The following is a 22,169-nucleotide window of genomic DNA, read 5'->3' as shown; positions in this document are numbered from 1 at the left end:
CTAAGAATCGTTTTTCTTACTTGCAAATATTTTCTTTTACTTGCAATAAAATGTTTTTAGCCCTACTAATTGTTTTTTTTTAACTTGCAAATATTTTTTCTACTTGCAAAAAATGTTTTCAGCCTTAGGAATCGTTTTTTTAACTTGCAAATATTTTTTCTACGTGCAAGAAAAATGTTTTCAGCCTTAGGAATCGGTTTTTTTAACTTGCAAACATTTTTTCTACGTGCAAAAAAAAACGTTTTTTAACCTTAGGAATCGTTTTTTTAACTTGCAAATATTTTTTTTACGTGCAAAAAAATGTTTTCAGCCTTAGGAATCGTTTTTTTACTTGCAAATATTTTTTTACTTGCAAAAAATGTTTTTAGCCCTAGGAATTTTTTTTTTTTACTTGCAAATACTTTTTCTACTTGCAAAAAATATTTTTAGCCCTAGGAATCGTTTTTTTTTTTTACTTGCAAATATTTTTTCTACTTGCAAAACATGTTTTTAGCCTTAGGAATCGTCTTTTTTACTTGCAAATATTGTTTTTACTTGCAAAAAAAATGTTTTTAGCCCGAGGAATCGTTTTTTGTTTTTTTACTTGCAAATATTTTTTATACTCGCAAAAAAATGTTTTTAGTCCTAGGAATCTTTTTTTATTTTACTTGCAAATATTTTTTCTACTTACAAAAAATGTTTTTAGCCCTAGGAATCGTTTTTCTTACTTGCAAATATTTTCTTTTACTTGCAATAAAATGTTTTTAGCCCTACTAATCGTTTTTTTTTTAATTGCAAATATTTTTTCTACTTGCAAAAAATGTTTTCAGCCTTAGGAATCGTTTTTTTAACTTGCAAATATTTTTTCTACATGCCAAAAAAACGTTTTTTAGCCTTAGGAATCGTTTTTTTAACTTGTAAATATTTTTTCTACGTGCAAAAAAACCCGTTTTTTAGCCCTAGGAATCGTTTTTTTACTTGCAAGTATTTTTTTTACTTGCAAAAAATGTTTTTAGCCCTAGGAATCCTTTTTTTTTTACTTGCAAATATTTTTTCTACTTGCAAAAAATGTTTTTGGTCTTATGAATCGTTTTTTTTACTTGCAAAAAAATGTTTTTAGCCCTAGGAATCGTTTTTTGTTTTTTTACTTGCAAATATTTTTTATACTTGCAAAAAAATGTTTTTAGTCCTAGGAATCTTTTTTTTTTTTTACTTGCAAATATTTTTTCTACGTACAAAAAAAATGTTTTTAGCCCTAGGAATCGTTTTTTTTATTGCAAATATTTTTTCTACTTGCAAAAAAATATTTTTAGCCTTAGGAATCGTTTTTTTAATTGCAAATATTTTTTCTACGTGCAAAAATTTTTTTTGAGCCTTAGAAATCGTTTTTTTACTTGCAAATATTTTTTCTACGTGCAAAAAAACCCGTTTTTTAGCCCTAGGAATCGTTTTTTTACTTGCAAGTATTTTTTTTACTTTCGAAAAATGTTTTTAGCCCTAGGAATCCTTTTTTTTCTACTTGCAAATATTTTTTCTACTTGCAAAAAATGTTTTTAGCCTTAGGAATCCTTTTTTTTACTTGCAAATATTTTTTTTACTTGCAAAAAAAATGTTTTTAGCCCTAGAAATCGTTTTTTGTTTTTTTACTAGCAAATATTTTTTATACTTGCAAAAAAATGTTTTTAGTCCTAGGAATCTTTTTTTTTTTTTTACTTGCAAATATTTTTTCTACTTACAAAAAATGTTTTTAGCCCTAGGAATCGTTTTTCTTACTTGCAAATATTTTCTTTTACTTGCAATAAAATGTTTTTAGCCCTACTAATTTTTTTTTTTTAACTTGCAAATATTTTTTCTAGGTGCAAAAAACGTTTTTTAGCCTTAGGAATCGTTTTTTTAACTTGCAAATATTTTTTCTATGTGGTAAAAAAAATGTTTTCAGCCTTAGGAATCGTTATTTTACTTGCAAATATTTTTTCTACATGCAAAAAAACGTTTTTTTAGCCCTAGGAATCGTTTTTTTTTTACTTACAAATATTTTTTTTACGTGCAAAAAAATGTTTTTAGCCTTAGGAATCTTTTTTTTTTTACTTGCAAATATTTTTCTACTTGCAGAAAATAGTTTTTTTTTTAACTTGTGAATCGTTGGGCATGAGTAAAAACATGTGTGTCTGTTTGTGGACTTTTGGCAATAATTTCACTCCATGCATCTCCTCAAGTGGAACCATATTACAGTATTATTTGTATTTTGGGAGTGTTGTCTTGACTGACTGACTGACTGTAGTGTGAATTATTCAGCACTGTTCCACTGGACACCAGCAACTTAAGACGTTGGCTTGTATGTGTAATTGATGAGCTGCCATTAAAAGAGACCGTATCCTTGTATTATCCCCTCTTTTAACCACTTTTTGTATGACTAAGAATGAAATGTGTGGAATGATCACGCTTTTTAAAATGTATTCAAAATATATATATATATATTTTTACAAACTTTCCTCTGCAGGTGTATCATGGAGTATGTCAAACATACAATACCATTCAAAACTTCAGTATGCTATTAAAACAGCCTAACTTTATACAATAGTATTTATTGTACCTGTAATATTACTTTTCTTTTTTTGTTGTCCAAAAAATATTTAATTTGTTTATTGGGCTATTTTTTTGACCTAATATTACGGAGCGTAGATGGTGAAATCCCTAAATTCCTTGCAACAGCTGGTTGAGAAATGTTGTTCTTAAACAATTTGCTCAGGCATTTGTTGACAAAGTGGTGACCCTCGCCCCGTCCTTGTTTGTGAACGACTGAGCATTTCATGGAAGCTGCTTTTACACCCAATCATGGCACCCACCTGTTCCCAATTAGCCTGTTCACCTGTGGGATGTTCCAAATAAGTCTTTGATGAACTTTATCACTCTCCTTTGCCACTTGTGCCAGCTTTCTTGAAACATGTTGCAGGCATCCAATTCCAAATGAGCTAATATTTGCAAAAAATAAAGTTTCTCAGTGTGAACATGAAATATCTTGTCTTTGCAGTCTATTCAATTGAATATAAGTTGAAAAGGATTTGTTGTATTCTCTTTTTATTTACCATTTACACAACGTGACAACTTCACTGCTTTTGGGTTTTGTAATAATTCAAATATTTTATAAGCCTTCCCAATGCTGGGGCTGTTGGAGTTTTTCCTTGCTCAGATGTTGGTTCAGATCAGTTCTTATAGTTTGTGAAGCCCCTGGAAAGAGTCGTGATGAAGGGCTGCACAAATAAATCTTTATTTATGTTTTTATTTCTTTGAGCTTTAATATGATGTTTAGTTTTATTTGATATTTTAATGAGTGTATTTATAATATTCTTATGATTGTTTATTAAAATATTTACTTATTTATCTGACCTTTGATAAGACTTGTGGTTTTATTTCATAGTTATTGCAATTACATTTTTCTTATGATTCATGGAATTACTTTTTTATTTGGCCTCTAATCTTACTTGTTTATGTGTATTCATTTTGGTCAATATTCATTTTGTATTTTAAATCCTTGTTTTTTCAAGTAGTTTATTTTAAAATTAATATGTTTTAATTTATTGTTGTAAACATCATAAATATATACATTTATTGAATTTATTCATTGGGTTATTCAAATATTGACCATACTAATTTGTATTTCTTTTACTAAACCTATTGTAATCATCCAGGAAAAACGTTTATTTACATTCATTTACTCTATTTAAATGATTTATTTAATGTGTCATGTGACTTTTCTTATTTGATAATTGAATGAGTGTATTTATATTATTGTTATGATTATATATTTATTGTTACTTCTAATATAACTTGTTTGGTTTTATTTTATAATTTTATATATTTACATATTTATTGTTACCTCTAATATGACTTTTTAGTTTTATGTGATAATGAATGAGTGTATTTATATTATTCTTATCATTATATATTTATTGTTACTTCTAATATAACTTTTTTTGGTTTTATTTTATAATTATTTGTGTGTATTTCTATTATTCTTATTATTATATATTTACATATTTATTGTTACCTCTAATATGACTTTTTTTTGGTTTTATTTTACAATTTATTGAGTGTATTTGTATTATTGTTATGATTATATATTTATATATTTGCATATTTATTCCTCTAATATGACTTTTTTTTGGTTTTATTTTATAATTCATTGAGTGTATTTATATTGTTCTTATGATTATATATTCATTGTTACTTCTAATATGACTTTTTTTTGGTTTTATTTTATAATTTATTGAGTGAATATTATATTATTCTTATGATTATATATTTATATATTTAAATATTTATTGTTACCTCTAATGTGACTTATTTTGGTTTTATTGTATAATTTATTGAGTGTGTTATTATTATTATAATTATATATTTCTTGTTACTTCTAATATGACTTTTTTTGGTTTTATTGTATAATTTATTGAGTGTATTTATATTATTCTTATGATTATATATTTGTTGTAAACATCATAAATATATACATTTATTGAATTTATTCATTGGGTTATTCAAATATTGACCATAATAATTTGTATTTCTTTTACTAAACCTATACTAATCATCCAGGAAAAACGTTTATTTACATTCATTTACACTATTTAAATGATTTATTTAATGTGTCATGTGACTTTTTTTTATTTGATAATTGAATGAGTGTATTTATATTATTGTTATGATTATATATTTATATATTTATTTTTACCTCTAATATGACTTTTTGTTGGTTTTATTTTACAATTTATTGAGTGTATTTGTATTATTGTTATGATTATATATTTATATATTTACATATTTATTGTTACCTCTGATATGACTTTTTAGTTTTATGTGATAATGAATGAGTGTATTTATATTATTCTTATCATTATTATTTATATATTTATTGTTACTTCTAATATAACTTTTTTTGGTTTTATTTTATAATTATTCGTGTGTATTTCTATTATTCTTATTATTATATATTTATATATTTACATATTTATTGTTACCTCTAATATGACTTTTTTTTGGTTTTATTTTACAATTTATTGAGTGTATTTGTATTATTGTTATGATTATATATTTATATATTTGCATATTTATTCCTCTAATATGACTTTTTTTGGGGTTTTATTTTATAATTCATTGAGTGTATTTATATTGTTCTTATGATTATATATTCATTGTTACTTCTAATATGACTTTTTTTTGGTTTTATTTTATAATTTAATGAGTGTATATTATTTTATTCTTATGATTATATATTTATATATTTACATATTTCTTGTTACCTCTAATATGACTTTTTTTGGGTTTTATTTTACAATTTATTGAGTGTATTTGTATTATTGTTATGATTATATATTTATATATTTGCATATTTATTCCTCTAATATGACTTTTTTTTTGTTTTATTTTATAATTCATTGAGTGTATTTATATTATTCTTATGATTATATATTCATTGTTACTTCTAATATGACTTTTTTTTGGTTTTATTTTATAATTTAATGAGTGTATATTATATTATTCTTATGATTATATATTTATATATTTACATATTTATTGTTACCTCTAATGTGACTTATTTTGGTTTTATTGTATAATTTATTGAGTGTATTATTATTATTATAATTATATATTTCTTGTTACTTCTAATATGACTTTTTTTGGTTTTATTGTATAATTTATTGAGTGTATTTATATTATTCTTATGATTATATATTTGTTGTTACCTCTAATAGGACTTTTTTGTTTTATTTTATAATTATTTGTGTGTATTTCTATTATTCTTATTATTATATATTTACATATTTATTGTTACCTCTAATGTGACTTTTTCTTGGTATTATTTTACAATTTATTGAGTGTATTTGTATTATTGTTATGATTATATATTTATATATTTGCATATTTATTCCTCTAATATGACTTTTTTTTGGTTTTATTTTATAATTCATTGAGTGTATTTATATTGTTCTTATGATTATATATTCATTGTTACTTCTAATATGACTTTTTTTTTGTTTTATTTTATAATTTAATGAGTGTATATTATTTTATTCTTATGATTATATATTTATATATTTACATATTTCTTGTTACCTCTAATGTGACTTATTTTGGTTTTATTGTATAATTTATTGAGTGTATTATTATTATTATTATAATTATATATTTCTTGTTACTTCTCATATGACTTTTTTTGGTTTTATTGTATAATTTATTGAGTGTATTTATATTATTCTTATGATTATATATTTGTTGTTACCTCTAATAGGACTTTTTTGTTTTATTTTATAATTTAATTAGTGTATTTATATTATTCATATAATTATTTATTCTTTTGTTTTCCTATTTATTTGACCTGCAAAATTGTTTGATTTGATGCTTTAATAAGTGTATTTATATTCTTCTTATGAATATTTATTCATATGTTTACTTATTTATTTGGCTTCTAAAAACAAGTTTGGTTTTATTTTATAGTTAGTGCATTAAATTACATTTGTATAATGATTTTTCCTTTTCATTTGGCCTCTAATATGACTTTTTAAACCTTCTAGTAAATATTCACTTTATAATTTATATCCTCTAAATTGTTTTCCTTGTACTTTCAAATGGTTTATTTCTAAAAAGAAATAAAATATTTCTATGCTATTGTTCAGCTGCCTTTTGTTGTGAGCGCGCTGCGTGCTGATTGGTCAATATTTAGTTCTACTTAGTGGTCTCGGGTTGGAAACTCATGCACAATTCATGTCTGTATCACATCGCTCCGACCCCACTTCAGAACCTCATTCTTTTCTCGCTGCTGGCGTATTCTTAACTGTCGCGGATAAAATAGGAAAATGTGGAAAATGTTCATGTAGACTTTTTATTTTTATTTTCAGGGAACAGAAAAGTCCTGCCGGAGCTCATTTCCTGCAGGGAACTCTTCAAGACAAAAGCATCACTTCATCGACCGGTATGTATATGTATAATATATCATATACAGTATATGTATGTATAATTAAATTACTCATTAGTAACCTCAGCAAAAGACTTGTTCCATTCTACAAGTTGCTTATATTTTCACCTTTCAGTCCAGCTAAAAGTTATGTTAGACACTCATTCATGTGTGTGTGTGTGTGTGTGTGTGTGTGTGTGTGTGTTGCTTTTCAGCGTGCATGTGAAATGAATGACATTAAGGCCGACCCATGTGAATAATTTAAAGGGCTTTTCATCAGCGACACATCATCCTGATGATGGCACACACTTATTTGCATTTTGCCTTCATTTGGACTTCATTTCATCTTATTTCTACTATTTTATAACTACTTTTGTACGCTGCAACAAAGGTGACCAAAGTGCGGTCCACGGTCGTCGTATTGGGCCTCAGCACATTGTAGAAATAACATGAAATAAACCCAAAAAAATAGTGCCGAAAAATGTTAAGTGTTGATATACAAATCGAAATTATGAAATAAAGTCATGATTATGAGTTAGGAAAGTCTAAATTGTGAGATAAAAAGTCAAAATTATGAGATAAAAAGTCATAATTGTAAGATAAAAAGTCATCGTTATGAGATTTAAAACAAATCAAAAGGATGATATAAGAAAGTCATACTTATGAAATAAAAAAAGTCGAGTTTTTGAGATAAAAAGTCGGAATTATGAGGTAGAAAATTATAAAGCAACATTTTTTTATGCTTAAAGTCATAATTGTGAGATAAGAAGTCGAAATCTGAGATAAAAAGTCCTAAATATAAAATAAAAAGTCCTAAATATAAGACAAAAAAGTCATAGTTATATTTAAAAATTTAAAAAATCCAAATTATGAGATAAGAAAGTCGAAATGTTGATATAAAAAGTAGAAATTATGAGATAAAAAGTCATAATTGTAAGATAAAAAGTAATCGTTATGAGATTTAAAACAAATCAAAATGATGAGATAAGAAAGTCATAATTATGAGATAAAAAGTCATAATTATGAAATAAAAAAGTCGACATTTTGAGATAAAAAGTCGGAATTATGAGATAGAAAATTACAAAGCAACATTTTTTTATGCTTAAAGTCATAATTGTGAGATAAGTAGTCGAAATCTGAGATAAAAGAAAGAAAAGTCCTAAATACAAAATAAAAAGTCCTAAACATAAAATAAAAACTTGTTATATTTAAAAAAAAAAAAAAAATCAAAATTATGAGATAAAAAAGTCCAAATGTTGATATAAAAAGTCGAAATTATGAGATAAAAAATTGAAATTATGAGATAAAAAAAGTTGACATTTTGAGATAAAAAGTCCGACATTATGAGGTAAAAATGTGTAAAGTCATAATTGTGAGATAAGAGGTCGAAATCTGAGATAACAAGTCCTAAATATAAGATAAAAGGTCATCGTTGAGAGATAAAAAAAAAAATCAAAATTATGAGATAAGAATTCATAATTATGAAATAAAAAACTCGAAATTTTGAGATGAAAAGTCGGAATTATGAGATGAAAAATTATAAAGCAACATTTTTTTTATGCTTAAAATCATAATTATGAGATAAGAAGTCGAAATCTGAGATAAAAAGTCGTAAATATAAAATAAAAAGTCCTAAATATAAGACAAAAAAGTCATCGTTATATTTAAAAAAAAAAAAATCCAAATTATGAGATAAGAAAGTCGAAATGTTGATATAAAAAGTAGAAATTATAAGATAAAAAGTCATAATTGTAAGATAAAAAGTAATCGTTATGAGATTTAAAACAAATCAAAATGATGAGATAAGAAAGTCATAATTATGAGATAAAAAGTCATAATTATGAAATAAAAGTCGACATTTTGAGATAAAAAGTCGGAATTATGAGATTGAAAATTACAAAGCAACATTTTTTTATGCTTAAAGTCATAATTGTGAGATAAGTAGTCGAAATCTGAGATAAGAAGTGTCCCAAATACAAAATAAAAAGTCCTAAACATAAAATAAAAACTTGTTATATTTAAAAAAAAAAAAAAATCAAAATTATGAGATAAAAAAGTCCAAATGTTGATATAAAAAGTCGAAATTATGAGATAAAAAATTTTAAATTATGAGATAAAAAAAAGTTGACATTTTGAGATAAAAAGTCCGAAATTATGAGGTAAAAATATGTAAAGTCATAATTGTGAGATAAAAAGTCATCGTTATGAGATTTAAAACAAATCAAAAGGATGAGATAAGAAAGTCATAATTATGAAATAAAAAAAGTCGAGTTTTTGAGATAAAAAGTCGGAATTATGAGGTAGAAAATTATAAAGCAACATTTTTTATGCTTAAAGTCATAATTGTGAGATAAGAAGTCGAAATCTGAGATAAAAAGTCCTAAATATAAGATAAAAAGTCATCGTTATGATATTTAAAAAAAAAATCAAAATAATGAGATAAGAAAGTCAAAATGTTGATATAAAAAAATCGAAATTATGAGATAAAAAGTTGAAATTATGAGATTAAAAAAAAAGTTGAAATTTTGAGACAAAAAGTCGAAATTATGAGGTAAAAATGTGTAAAGTCGTAATTGTGAGATAAGAGGTCAAAATCTGAGATAAAAAGTCCTAAATATAAAATAAAAAGTCCTAAATATAAATTAAAAAGTCGTTATATTTAAAAAAAAAAAATCAAAATTATGAGATAAGAAAGTCGAAATGTTGATATAAAAAGTCGAAATTATGATGTAAAATGTTGAAATTATGAGATAAAAAAAGTAGAAATTTTGAGATAAACAGTCAAAATTATGAGGTAAAAATGTGTAAAGTCATAATTGTGAGATGAGAGGTCGAAATCTGAGATAAAAAGTCATCGTTATGAGATTTTAAAAAAAAAATCGAAATTATGAGATAAAAAGTTGAAATTATGAGATAAAAAAAAGTTGACATTTTGAGACAAAAAGTCGAAATTATGAGGTAAAAATGTGTAAAATCGTAATTGTGAGATAAGAGGTCAAAATCTGAGATAAAAAGTCCTAAATATAAAATAAAAAGTCCTAAATATAAATTAAAAAGTCGTTATATTTAAAAAAAAAAAAATCAAAATTATGAGATAAGAAAGTCGAAATGTTGATATAAAAAGTCGAAATTATGATGTAAAATGTTGAAATTATGAGATAAAAAAAAGTTGAAATTTTGAGATAAAAAGTCAAAATTATGAGGTAAAAATGTGTAAAGTCATAATTGTGAGATGAGAGGTCGAAATCTGAGATAAAAAGTCATCGTTATGAGATAAAAAAATTTTTTCGAAATTATGAGATAAAAAGTTGAAATTATGAGATAAAAAAAAGTTGAAATTTTGAGACAAAAAGTCGAAATTATGAGGTAAAAATGTGTAAAATTGTAATTGTGAGATAAGAGGTCAAAATCTGAGATAAAAAGTCCTAAATATAAAATAAAAAGTCCTAAATATAAATTAAAAATCGTTATATTTAAAAAAAAAAAATCGAAATTATGAGATAAGAAAGTCGAAATGTTGATATAAAAAGTTGAAATTATGATGTAAAATGTTGAAATTATGAGATAAAAAAAGTTGAAGTTTTGAGATAAAAAGTCAAAATTATGAGGTAAAAATGTGTAAAGTCGTAATTGTGAGATAAGGTCAAAATCTGAGATAAAAAGTCCTAAATATAAAATAAAAAGTCCTAAATATAAATTAAAAAGTCGTTATATAAAAAATAAAAAAATAAAAATTATGAGATAAGAAAGTCGAAATGTTGATATAAAAAGTCGAAATTATGATGTAAAATGTTGAAATTATGAGATAAAAAAAAGTTGAAATTTTGAGATAAAAAGTCAAAATTATGAGGTAAAAATGTGTAAAGTCATAATTGTGAGATGAGAGGTCGAAATCTGAGATAAAAAGTCATCGTTATGAGATAAAAAAAAAAATCGAAATTATGAGATAAAAAGTTGAAATTATGAGATTAAAAAAAAAGTTGACATTTTGAGACAAAAAGTCGAAATTATGAGGTAAAAATGTGTAAAATCGTAATTGTGAGATAAGAGGTCAAAATCTGAGATAAAAAGTCCTAAATATAAAATAAAAAGTCCTAAATATAAATTAAAAAGTCGTTATATTTAAAAAAAAAAAAATCAAAATTATGAGATAAGAAAGTCGAAATGTTGATATAAAAAGTCGAAATTATGATGTAAAATGTTGAAATTTTGAGATAAAAAAAAGTTGAAATTTTGAGATAAAAAGTCAAAATTATGAGGTAAAAATGTGTAAAGTCATAATTGTGAGATGAGGTCGAAATCTGAGATAAAAAGTCCTTAATATAAGATAAAAAGTCATCATTATGAGATAAAAAAAAAAAAGCAAAATTATGAGATAGTCATAATTATGAGATAAAAATTCATAATTATGAAATTAAAAAGTCGAAATTATGAGATAAAAATGTGGAACTCATAGTTTCTCCTTTATATCTCATAGGTATGACTTTTTATCTCATAATTCTGACTTTTTATCTCATAATTCTGACTTTTTATCTCATAATTTTGACTTTCTTATTTCATAATTATCTCATGATGGGATAAAAAAATATGAGGCAAAAATGATGTCATAATTTGGACTTTCTGCAACAAAGGTGTCCAAAGTGCGGACCACAATCCTTTTATTGGGCCTCAGCACTTTGTAGAAATAACATGAAATAAACCAAAAAAAAAAAAGTAATGCAGAAAAATGTTAAGTGTTGATATGACATTTTTTTTTTAATCGAAATTATGAGATAAAGTCATAATTATGAGGTGGGAAAGTTTAATTTTTGAGTTAAAAAATCAAAATTATGAGATAAAAAAAGCATCATTATGAGTAAAAAAAAATATCTAAATATAAGATAAAAAAGTCATAATTATGAAATAAAAAAGTCGAAATTTTGAGAAAAAAAGTCGAAATTATGAGATAAAATGTAACTCATAATTTGTACTTTATAGCTCATAATTATTTTTATCGCATCATTTCGACTTTCTTATCTCATAAGTTTGACTTTTTATCTCATAATTATCTCATGATGGGATAAAAAAATTATCTCATAATTTCGAGGTAAGAAAGTCATAATTATGAGATAAAAAAAAGTAATAATTATGAAATAAAAAAGTCGAAATTTTGAGAAAAAAAGTCGAAATTATGAGATAAAATGTAACTCATAATTTGTACTTTATAGCTCATCATTATTTTTATCGCATCATTTCGACTTTCTTATCTCATAAGTTTGACTTTTTATCTCATAATTATCTCATGATGGGATAAAAAAAATTATCTCATAATTTCGAGGTAAGAAAGTCATAATTATGAGATAAAAAAAGTAATAATTATGAAATAAAAAAGTCAAAATTTTTAGATAAAAATGTGAAATTATAAGATAAAGAGTCAAATTCATGAGATATAAAATTATGAAGCAACATTTTCGTATGTTTAAAGTTATAACTGTGAGATAAGAAGTCGAAATCTGAGATTAAAAAAAAGTCCTAAATATAAGATTCAAAGTTATCGTTATGTGATAAAAAATAAATAAATCATAAATATGAAATAAAAAAAGTCGCAATTATGAGAACTTATCATTTCTAATTTATACCTCATAATTATTTTTATCGCATCACTTCGACTTTCTTATCTCATAAGTTCGATTTTTTATCTCATAATTATTCCATGATGGCATAAAAAATTACGAGGCAAAAATTATCTCATAATTTCGATTTTTTTTTTTAATCTGAAAACATGTTTGATATTCTACTTTCTTCAAAATAGCCACCCTTTGCTCCGATTACTGCTTTTCCCACTCTTGGCATTCTCTCCATGAGCTTTGAGCACACCTGTGGAGTGAAAACCAATTCAGGTGACTACCTCTTGAAGCCCATGGAGAGAATGCCAAGAGTGTGCAGAGCAGTAATCAGAGCAAAGGGTGGCTATTTTGAAGAAACTATAATATAAAAAAAAATTTCAGTTATTTCACCTTTTTTTGTTAAGTACATAACTCCACATGTGTTCATTCATAGTTTTGATGTGACAATCTACAATGTAAATAGTCATGGAAATAAAGAACACACATTGAATGAGAAGGTGTGTCCTAATTTTTGGCCTGGACTGTATGTATTTTTCCTGTCAAAATGGAAAAGTCAATCATTTAGTAGGAAAATATAAAGGTACTTACTTTATTGACACGGGCCATATAAAATGAAGATCTGGTCTCCGGGCCTTGAGTTTGACACCTCTGCTGTAACATAACAAAATGTGGAAAAAGTTAAATACTTTCCAAATGCACTGTATGTATTTTACACTCACGTTTACTTTTCAATCTTATCTATTTGCAAAGGAGTGAAGTTGAAATGTTTTTAAGGATTAATATAATGAAATGTTTTGTCACAGAGCACACCAGTGAGGTGAAGCATGAAGCGCAGCAAGCACAGAGGACACAAGCAGGACAAGAACGGAGGTAAAGTAACGTTTTTGTCATCAAAGATTGCCTTTTCTGTTGATGTAAATCAAATATATTTGTTGTTGTTGTGCTGAGAGCCACTAATAACAATTGGTGGATGCCACAAAAGAAATTGGGATTAGAATCAGTTAGGTTGTGTGAACGACTCAACAACTTGTTTGTATAATATACAACACAACATGTTAGTGCACATGTGTCCAACTCAGAAAATTTATGCACACTAAAAAATGTTGGGTTAAAAAAACAACAACATTTTTTTAACCCAACTGCTGGTTCAGGAAAGGCCGAACTCCTTTATTGAGTTATTTTAACTCAACATTTTGGGCTAATTTTTTGAATCCAACTTTTGCGTTGAATTATTTAACCCAAAAGTTGAGTTATGATAGCGTAATGTTGGGTTATTCCCAACCAAACAATTGGGTTAAATTATTTAACCCAAAAATTGAGCTACGATGATTGGGTCTTATAAGTGAATGCTGTGCTAATTTTGATTGGGCATTCTTTTTAATAATATCCACAACGTTCAAGGAGCAGGTTGTGTTATGTGTTTATGTGTGACCATGTTTGTTGAATTTTTGTGCTGGTTGATTTCTTTGGAAGATTGGGTGTTATAAGTGAATGCTGTGCTTATTTTGATTGGGCGTTTTTGTTGTTGTTTTTTTTACAATATCCACAACGTTCAAGGAGCAAGTTGTCTTATGTGTTTATGTGTGACCATGTTTGTTGAATTGTTGTGCTGGTTGATTCTTTTTTCTGCACCATGACTAGGGAAGGGTGTTTGGATTGGGTCTTATAAGTAATATGCTGTGCTTATTTTGATTGGCTGTTTTTTTTATAATATCCCCAACGTTCAAGCAGCAGTTTGTGTGATGTGTTTATGTGTGACCATGTTTGTTGAATTTTTGTGCTGGTTGATTTTTTTTCTGTACCATGACTAGGGAAGGGTGTTTGGATTGGGTCTTATAAGTAATGTTGTGCTTATTTTGATTGGGTGTTTTTTTTTAAAATAATATCCACAACGTTCAAGGAGCAGGTTATGTTATGTGTTTATGTGTGACCATGTTTGTTGAATTGTTGTGCTGGTTGATTTTTTTTTCCTGCACCATGACTAGAGAAGGGTGTTCAGATTGGGTGTTATAAATGAATGTTGTGCTTATTTTGATTGGGCGTTTTTTTTTGTTTTTTTTTATAATATCCACAACATTCAAGGAACAGGTTGTGCTATGTGTTTATGTGTGACCATGTTTGTGGAATTTTTGTGCTGGGTGATTTTTTTTTTTTTTTAACTGCACCATAACAAGAGAAGGGTGTTCGGATTGGGTGTTATAAGTGAATGCTGTGCTTATTTGATCGGGCGTTTTTTTAATAATATCCACAATGTTCAAGGAGCAGGTTGTGTTATATGTTTATGTGTGACCATGTTTGTTGAATTGTTGTGCTGGTTAATTTATTTTTTCTGCACCATGACTTGAGAAGGGTGTTTGGATTGGGTCTTAAAAGTAAATGCTGTACTTTTGTTTATTGGGCGTTTTTTTAATAACATCCACAAGGTTCGAGGAGCAGCTTATGTTATGTGTTTATGTGTGACCATGTTTGTTGAAATTTTCGTGCTGGTTGATTTATTTTTCCTGCACCATGACTAGGGAAGGGTGTTACGATTGGGTCTTATAAGTGAATGCTGTGCCTATTTGATTGGGAGTTTTTTTTTTTTTTTATATAATATCCACAACGTTCAATGAGCAGGTTGTGTTATGTGTTTATGTGTGACCATGTGTGTTGAATTTTTGTGATGGTTGATTTTTTGTTTTCCTGCACCATGACTAGGGAAGGGTATTAGGATTGGGTCTTTTAAGTAAATGTGCTTATTTTGATTGGACGTTTTTTTAATTATAATATCCACAACGTTCAAGGAGCAGGTTGTGTTATGTGTGACCATGTTTGCAGACTTTTTGTGCTGATTGATTTTTTTCCCCTGCACCATGACTAGGGAAGGGTGTTTGGATTGGGTCTTATAAGTAAATGATGTGCTTATTTTGATTGGCAGTTGTTGTTTTTTTTAATTATAATATCCACAATGTCCAGGGAGCAGGTTGTGTTATGTGTTTGTGTGACCATGTTTGTTGAATTTTTGTGCTGGTAGATTTTTTTTTTCCTGCACCATGACTAGGGAAGGGTGTTTGGATTGGGTCTAATAAGTGAATGCTGTGCTTATTTCGATCAGGCGTTTTTTTTTAATAATATAGACAACGTTCAAGAAGCAAGTTGTGTTATGTGTTTATGTGTGACCATGTTTGTTGAATTTTTGTGCTGGTTGATTTATTTTTTTTCCTGCACCATGACTAGGGAAGGGTGTTTGCATTGGGTCTTAAAAGTAAATGCTGTGCAGGTACAATTAATGGTTGAGTTACTTACATTGGCCACCAGATGACAACAAAATCAGAGCTATCAGACCACTAGCTATTTCTATATAATATAAATATACCGTTTGGACACCCCTGCTATATATTATACCTTTTAAAATGGTCTAAAAGCAAATAATTGACAGGGTCTCTAACTGGCAAAAAAATACTGGCTTAAAAATTGTATGCAATGTCGCATGTTAGCAGCTGATTCAAAGTTGTTGCTGTTGTTATTGTTGATGATCAGATGAACCAGCTGTCCTGGAGACCCAGAACCTGGATCGCCAGGACATGTTCATGGGAGGACGCTTCGAGGCGGACGCTGTCTCGCTGGCCTCGGTCACCGCCGTCACCACTAACGTGTCCAACAAGAGGTCAGGACTCTCTCGATGGAATAAGTGTGCACTATCAATACAGTGGAACCTCGGTTTACAAACTTAATTGGTTCTTGGATAGGGTTCCTAAATGGAAAAAGTTTGTATAATGAAGCAAAAGTTCTTTTAGGAAACAATGTAAATTTGAATAAAAGTCCATATTTTAGTGAAGGTTTGAACACAATATAAAGTTCTATACAGTACTGTGTATCGAACCAACATAACAAAGAGGGGACGGATCAGCTTTCGCTTTAATTGTCATGTCTGTGTAATCATGTTTTGTTTTAGTCATGTTTTTAGTTAATGTTGTCTGTCTATCTGTGTTGGCCCTGCGATGAGGTGGCGACTTGTCCAGGGTGTACCCCGCCTTCCGCCCGATTGTAGCTGAGATAGGCTCCAGCGCCCCCCGCGACCCCAAAGGGAATAAGCGGTAGAAAATGGATGGATGGATGGATGTTTTTAGTTATTGGACTCTTTAGTTTCTGGCTTTTCACTCCCTTGTCTTGTTTCCATGATTACCCATTAGTTTCACCTGTTCCGCGTTTGCACTCATTGTGCACTCTTGTTTGTCACCATAGCAACCCATTAGTTTTCACCTGTCACGTCACGCACCTGTTTCACGTTTTGAGTCACACACCTGTTTTCGTTAATCATGTCTGTAGTATTTAAGTTCAGTGTTTTCAGTTTGTCTTTCTGGTGACATCTCCACATTTATGCTTCTGCACACTCTCCACACACCCTTAAGACCCTTGCTGCTATTTTTTCATGTCCATCGTTCACGCTGCTCCTTTTTGTCCCTGCCAAGTAAGTTTTGTTTATTATTGCCACAGTTAGTGTTTATTGTTGTTCATAGTTTTTGCCTTTGTGCAAGTATTTGGTTTCATAGTTTGTTCTCCGCCATTGTGCGCGCCTTTTGTTTACTTCCTGTTTTTGTAGTTTAAATAAAAAATGTACCTTCATTCCCGTCTCGCCCGAGCCAACTTTCCGTTGCCTTCGAGAAAAACTAAACCCCAGGACCAAGTCATGACATTAATAACAAGCCAAAAGAACAACAACAAGCTGAACTGTCCTGTATGCGCTGCTCGGTCTACGTGCACGCACACATAGAAGCCCCTTTGGTGCCCTCACACACGGTCAGAAATCACAAAAAAAAACTAACTTTAACCCCCAGAATCTGAATCCGATTTATTGATCAAGTATGTTTGACACTAGGGGTGTAACGGTACACAACAATTTCGGTTCGGTACGTACCTCGGTTTAGAGGTCACGGTTCGGTTCATTTTCGGTACAGTAAGAAAACAACAAAATATACATTTTTGGGTTATTTATTTACCAAATTTGCAAACAATGGCTTTATCCTTTTAACATTGGGAACACTATAATACATCTGCCCACGTTAAACAACATTAAAATGTCTCAAGTTGTTGCTCAGATTAAATAAAATGACAAAACTTTTCTTACAGTTTCAAGTCAACTCATCATGCCTAATTTATTACAGCATTTGGGAAGCCTGTAGTTGATTTTTATTATATTTTTTATCAACATGTGATAGCAGGGACCCTGCCATTCAAAACTTTTCTGTTTCAAGTCAACTAATCATGCTTAATTTATTACAGCATTTGGGAAGCCTGTAGTTGATTTTTATTATATTTTTATCAACATGTGATAGCAGGGACCCTGCCATTCAAAACTTTTCTGTTTCAAGTCAACTCATCATGCTTAATTTATTACAGCATTTGGGAAGCCTGTAGTTGATTTTTATTATATTTTTATCAACATGTGATAGCAGGGACCCTGCCATTCAAAACTTTTCTGTTTCAAGTCAACTCATCATGCTTAATTTATTACAGCATTTGGGAAGCCTGTAGTTGATTTTTATTATATTTTTATCAACATGTGATAGCAGGGACCCTGCCATTCAAAACTTTTCTGTTTCAAGTCAACTCATCATGCTTAATTTATTACAGCATTTGGGAAGCCTGTAGTTGATTTTTATTATATTTTTATCAACATGTGATAGCAGGGACCCTGCCATTCAAAACTTTTCTGTCCGTAAAACACACACACACTGCAAAATGAGCTAACGTTACGAGCTAATTAGCCTTCACCTCAAGCCAGGACTGCGAGCGAGCTGAGCTGCAGTTTAAAGTTTCTAGAAGGTCAACAGGCTCATAGTGATGTTACTAGTAGTTGACTGGGAGGTGTTTATTATCATTTGGGGAGAGTGCGCGGCCTGATGATTACCTGCTAAACACCTATCTGCTCGACGCTGAAGCACTGACTAAATGCGCTCTGAATACGCACTGCTGATTGGCTGCTACTGCTTTGTGTGTAACCAATCAGATGGTTGTGTGGGTGGGACAATGCTGGGTGCTGAGACAGAGGCAGAAGAAGCAAAGCAGCTTGTTAAGACTTTAGCTTAGTAACTCGTTCGGTACAACCCCGTACCGAACCGAAACTCCCGTACTGAAACGGTTCAATACAAATACACGTACCTTTACACCCCTATTTTACACACAAGAAATTTGACCTGGTAGGACTTTTGTTCAATGCAAGAAACTAAGAAAAACGTAACAACTACGAGAGAGAGAGAGAGCACGCCATCTCGTTATGAAAACGAAAGAAATAAAAGAACACAAAGGTCATGAAATACATTAAAAAAGGACATAGCTGAGGCAACCAGCTGCCACTGGAGCGCTGCTATTATTAATTACAGCTACAAAAGTAAAACACTACAAAAAAAACAAAATATGAGCAATAAATAAAACATAGTGCACACATACGGTTGCACCATGCATAGTCAAACAACAAAACAAAAACACAATTTCAACGACGCCATCGTTTGGCAGGGAAAGCAACCAAGAGAGCATACTCCATCCATTAAAGGCCTCACCTTTTCTCCTCCAAACATATTGCTGGGTATTGTGGCCAGACAGCTACATTTTTTGTTCCATCTGACCACAGAACTTTCCTCCAGAAGGTCTTATCTTTGTCCATGTGATGTCAGATACTAAGCAGATGTGCTCACATTTTCAGTAGAGCCATAATAAATTCATAAAAGAAGCAAACTTCATGAATGTTTTTTGTGACCAACAAGTATGTGCTCCAATCACTACATCACCATACTTGCCAAACCTCCCGAATTTTCCGGGAGACTCCCGAAATTCAGCGCCTCTCCCGAAAATCTCCCGATTTTCAGCCGGAGCTGGAGGCCACGCCCCCTCCAACTCCATGCGGACCTGAGTGAGGACAGCCTTTTCTTTATGACGGGAAGACAACAGGGTGACAAGAACTAAATCATCCAGACTAGAGATACATTGTATTATTATGTTTATCTTACCTAAAAATAAATATATTTATTAATTTAAAAAAATAAATAAAATACATGTTTACTATATTTTGCTAAAAACATCAAAATTAATTGTATTTTTATTTGTATTTTTTCTGACTCCTTATTACATCCAGCCATAGAATTATACATTAAAATAAACACATTGTCATGTCTGTATAATCATGTTTTGTTTAGTTATTGGAATCTTTAGTTTCTGGCTTTTCACTCCCTTGTCTTGTTTCCATGATTACCCATTAGTTTCACCTGTTCCACGTTTGAACTCATTGTGCACTTTTGTTTTGTCACCATAGCAACCATTAGTTTTCACCTGTCACGTCACGCACCTGTTTCACGTTTTGAGTCACGCACCTGTTTTCGTTAATCATGTCTGTAGTATTTAAGTTCATTGTTTTCAGTTTGTCGTTCTGACGACATCTCCACATTTATGCTTCTGTACACTCTTCATCCTCTAAGATCCTGCTTCATGTCCCATGCCAAAGTAAGTTTTTGTTCCATGTTTATAGTCTTTTTGTTTTTCATAGTTTGTTCTCCGCCATTGTGCGCGCCTTTTGTTTACTTTCTTGTAGTGATGGGTCCGGCAACACCGATGCATCGACGCATGCGTCGAGCTCATAGAGCAAAACCCTGTGTCGGTGCGCGTACCGCTTTTAGAAAGTCACGTGACCGATCATGAGCTGTTTTGGTCACGTGACCGATACGCCAACTGTGTCGCACTGACGCCTCCTCTGTGCCCTGTGAGCGGCTCTTTTCTACGGCCAGTGAAATAATAACTAAGAGAAATCGTCTAAAATGTAATACGTCGGAAAAACTTTTTTTTATTTTTTATTTTTTATAAAAATGTGTAAAAAATTAAATTAAAAAAATACCCAGTCCACAATCATCCACAACACGTTCTCTTAGATTTCCATGTTATGATACATGTTCACATTATTTATTGACTCTATCTAAAAAAGATAAACATATATTTTATTTAAATGAAGATATGAAATAATCCTAAATGAAATACAATGACTTGGTTTATATTATTATTGTATATACTAGGGCAGGGGTCACCAACGCGGTGCCCGCGGTCACCAGGTAGCCCGTAAGGACCAGATCAGTCGCCCGCTGGCCTGTTCTAAAAATAGCTCAAAGAGCAGCACTTACCAGTGAGCTGCCTCTATTTTTTAAATTTTATTTATTTACTAGCAAGCTGGTCTCGCTTTGCTCGACATTTTTCAATCAATCAATCAATCAATCTTTATTTATATAGCCCTAAATCACAAGTGTCTCAAAGGGCTGCACAAGCCACAACGACATCCTCGGTACAAAGCCCACATAATTCTAAAAGAGACAAAACTCAAATAGAATTTGAAAATCCAAGAAAATATTTTAAAGACTTGGTCTTCACTTGGAATAAGCGGTAGAAAATGGATGGATGGATGGGTCTTCACTTGTTTAAATAAATTCATTTATTTTTTACTTTGCTTCTTATTACTTTTAGAAATACAATTTTAGAGAAAAAATACAACCTTAAAAATTATTTTAGGATTTTTAAACAAGTATACTTTTTTACCTTTTAAATTTCTTCCTCTTCTTTCCTGACAATTTAAATCAATGTTCAAGTAAATTTATTTATTTTTTATTGTAAAGAATAATAAATATTTTAGCTTCTGTTTTTTCAACGAAGAATATTTGTGAAATGTTTCTTCAAACTTACTATGATTAAAATTCAAAAAAATTATTCTGGCAAATCTAGAAAATCTGTAGACTCAAATTTAAATCTTATTTCAAAGTATTTTGAATTTCTTTTAAAATTTTTGTTCTGGAAAATCTAGAAGAAATACTGATTTGTCTTTGTTAGAAATATAGCTTGGTCCAATTTGTTAAATATTCTAACAAAGTGCAGATTGGATTTTAACCAATTTAAAACATGTCATCAAAATTCTAAAATGTATCTTAATCAGGAAAAATTACTAATGATGTTCCATAAATTCTTTTTTTAATTTGTTCAAAAAGATTCAAATAAGCTAATTTTTCTCTTCTTTTTGTCGGTTGAATTTTGAATTATAAAGAGTCGAAATTGAAGATAAACTATGGTTCAAAATTTTATTTAAATTTTTTTCATGTTTTCTCCTCTTTTAAACCGTTCAATTAAGTGTTTTTTTCATCATTTATTCTCTACAAAAAACCTTCCGTAAAAGGAAAAAAAAATGTACGACGGAATGACAGACAGAAATACCCATTTTTTTATATATATACATTTATTTATTTAGCTATTCTTGTTTAAATCACACTTACGTGTAACTTACAAATGACAATATATTTATTTATTCAAGTGTGTATCAAACTGGTAGCCCTTCGCATTAATCAGTACCCAAGAAGTAGTTTTTGGTTTCAAAAAGGTTGGCGACCCCTGTACTAGGGCATCAAATCAGTGTCAGTTGAGTCGGTCCATAGGTTGCCTGTAGGGATTTTTAATGTCCAGCAGATGTCAGTATTTAGTGACACAGTATCGACACAGTATCAATACAGTTTTGCAATGTGTCGAAACGCTTCATGACGCCTCATCAACCCATCACTACTTTCTTGTTTTGAAGTTATAGTGTTAAATAAAAATGTACTTACATTCCCGTCTCGCCCGAGCCAACTTTCCGT

The 22,169-nt window shown here is 29.3% G+C and overlaps 2 protein-coding genes across 2 annotated transcripts in view; one reads left to right on the top strand and one right to left on the bottom strand.

Annotated features, from left to right (window-relative positions):
* The window catches only part of LOC133572365 (uncharacterized), a 69,686-nt gene extending 56,508 nt beyond the window's left edge, over positions 1-13,178 (bottom strand). Inside the window, exon 1 of the mRNA XM_061925301.1 lies at positions 13,123-13,178. The gene's annotated coding sequence lies outside the window, so the exon portion shown is untranslated. The remainder of the gene's footprint in view (positions 1-13,122) is intronic.
* Positions 13,179-16,061: 2,883 nt separating this feature from the next.
* The window catches only part of LOC133571958 (otoferlin-like), a 108,104-nt gene continuing 101,996 nt past the window's right edge, over positions 16,062-22,169 (top strand). The window contains exon 1 of the mRNA XM_061924521.1: positions 16,062-16,180. Coding sequence (XP_061780505.1) covers positions 16,098-16,180 — 83 coding nt within the window. The 5' untranslated portion in view covers positions 16,062-16,097. The remainder of the gene's footprint in view (positions 16,181-22,169) is intronic.

The sequence above is a fragment of the Nerophis lumbriciformis genome, linkage group LG29 (assembly GCF_033978685.3).
Source record: "Nerophis lumbriciformis linkage group LG29, RoL_Nlum_v2.1, whole genome shotgun sequence".
Classification (NCBI taxonomy): domain Eukaryota; kingdom Metazoa; phylum Chordata; class Actinopteri; order Syngnathiformes; family Syngnathidae; genus Nerophis; species Nerophis lumbriciformis.
The sequence above is the reverse complement of the archived record's forward strand: the minus strand, read 5'-3'. Positions and strand labels throughout refer to the sequence as shown.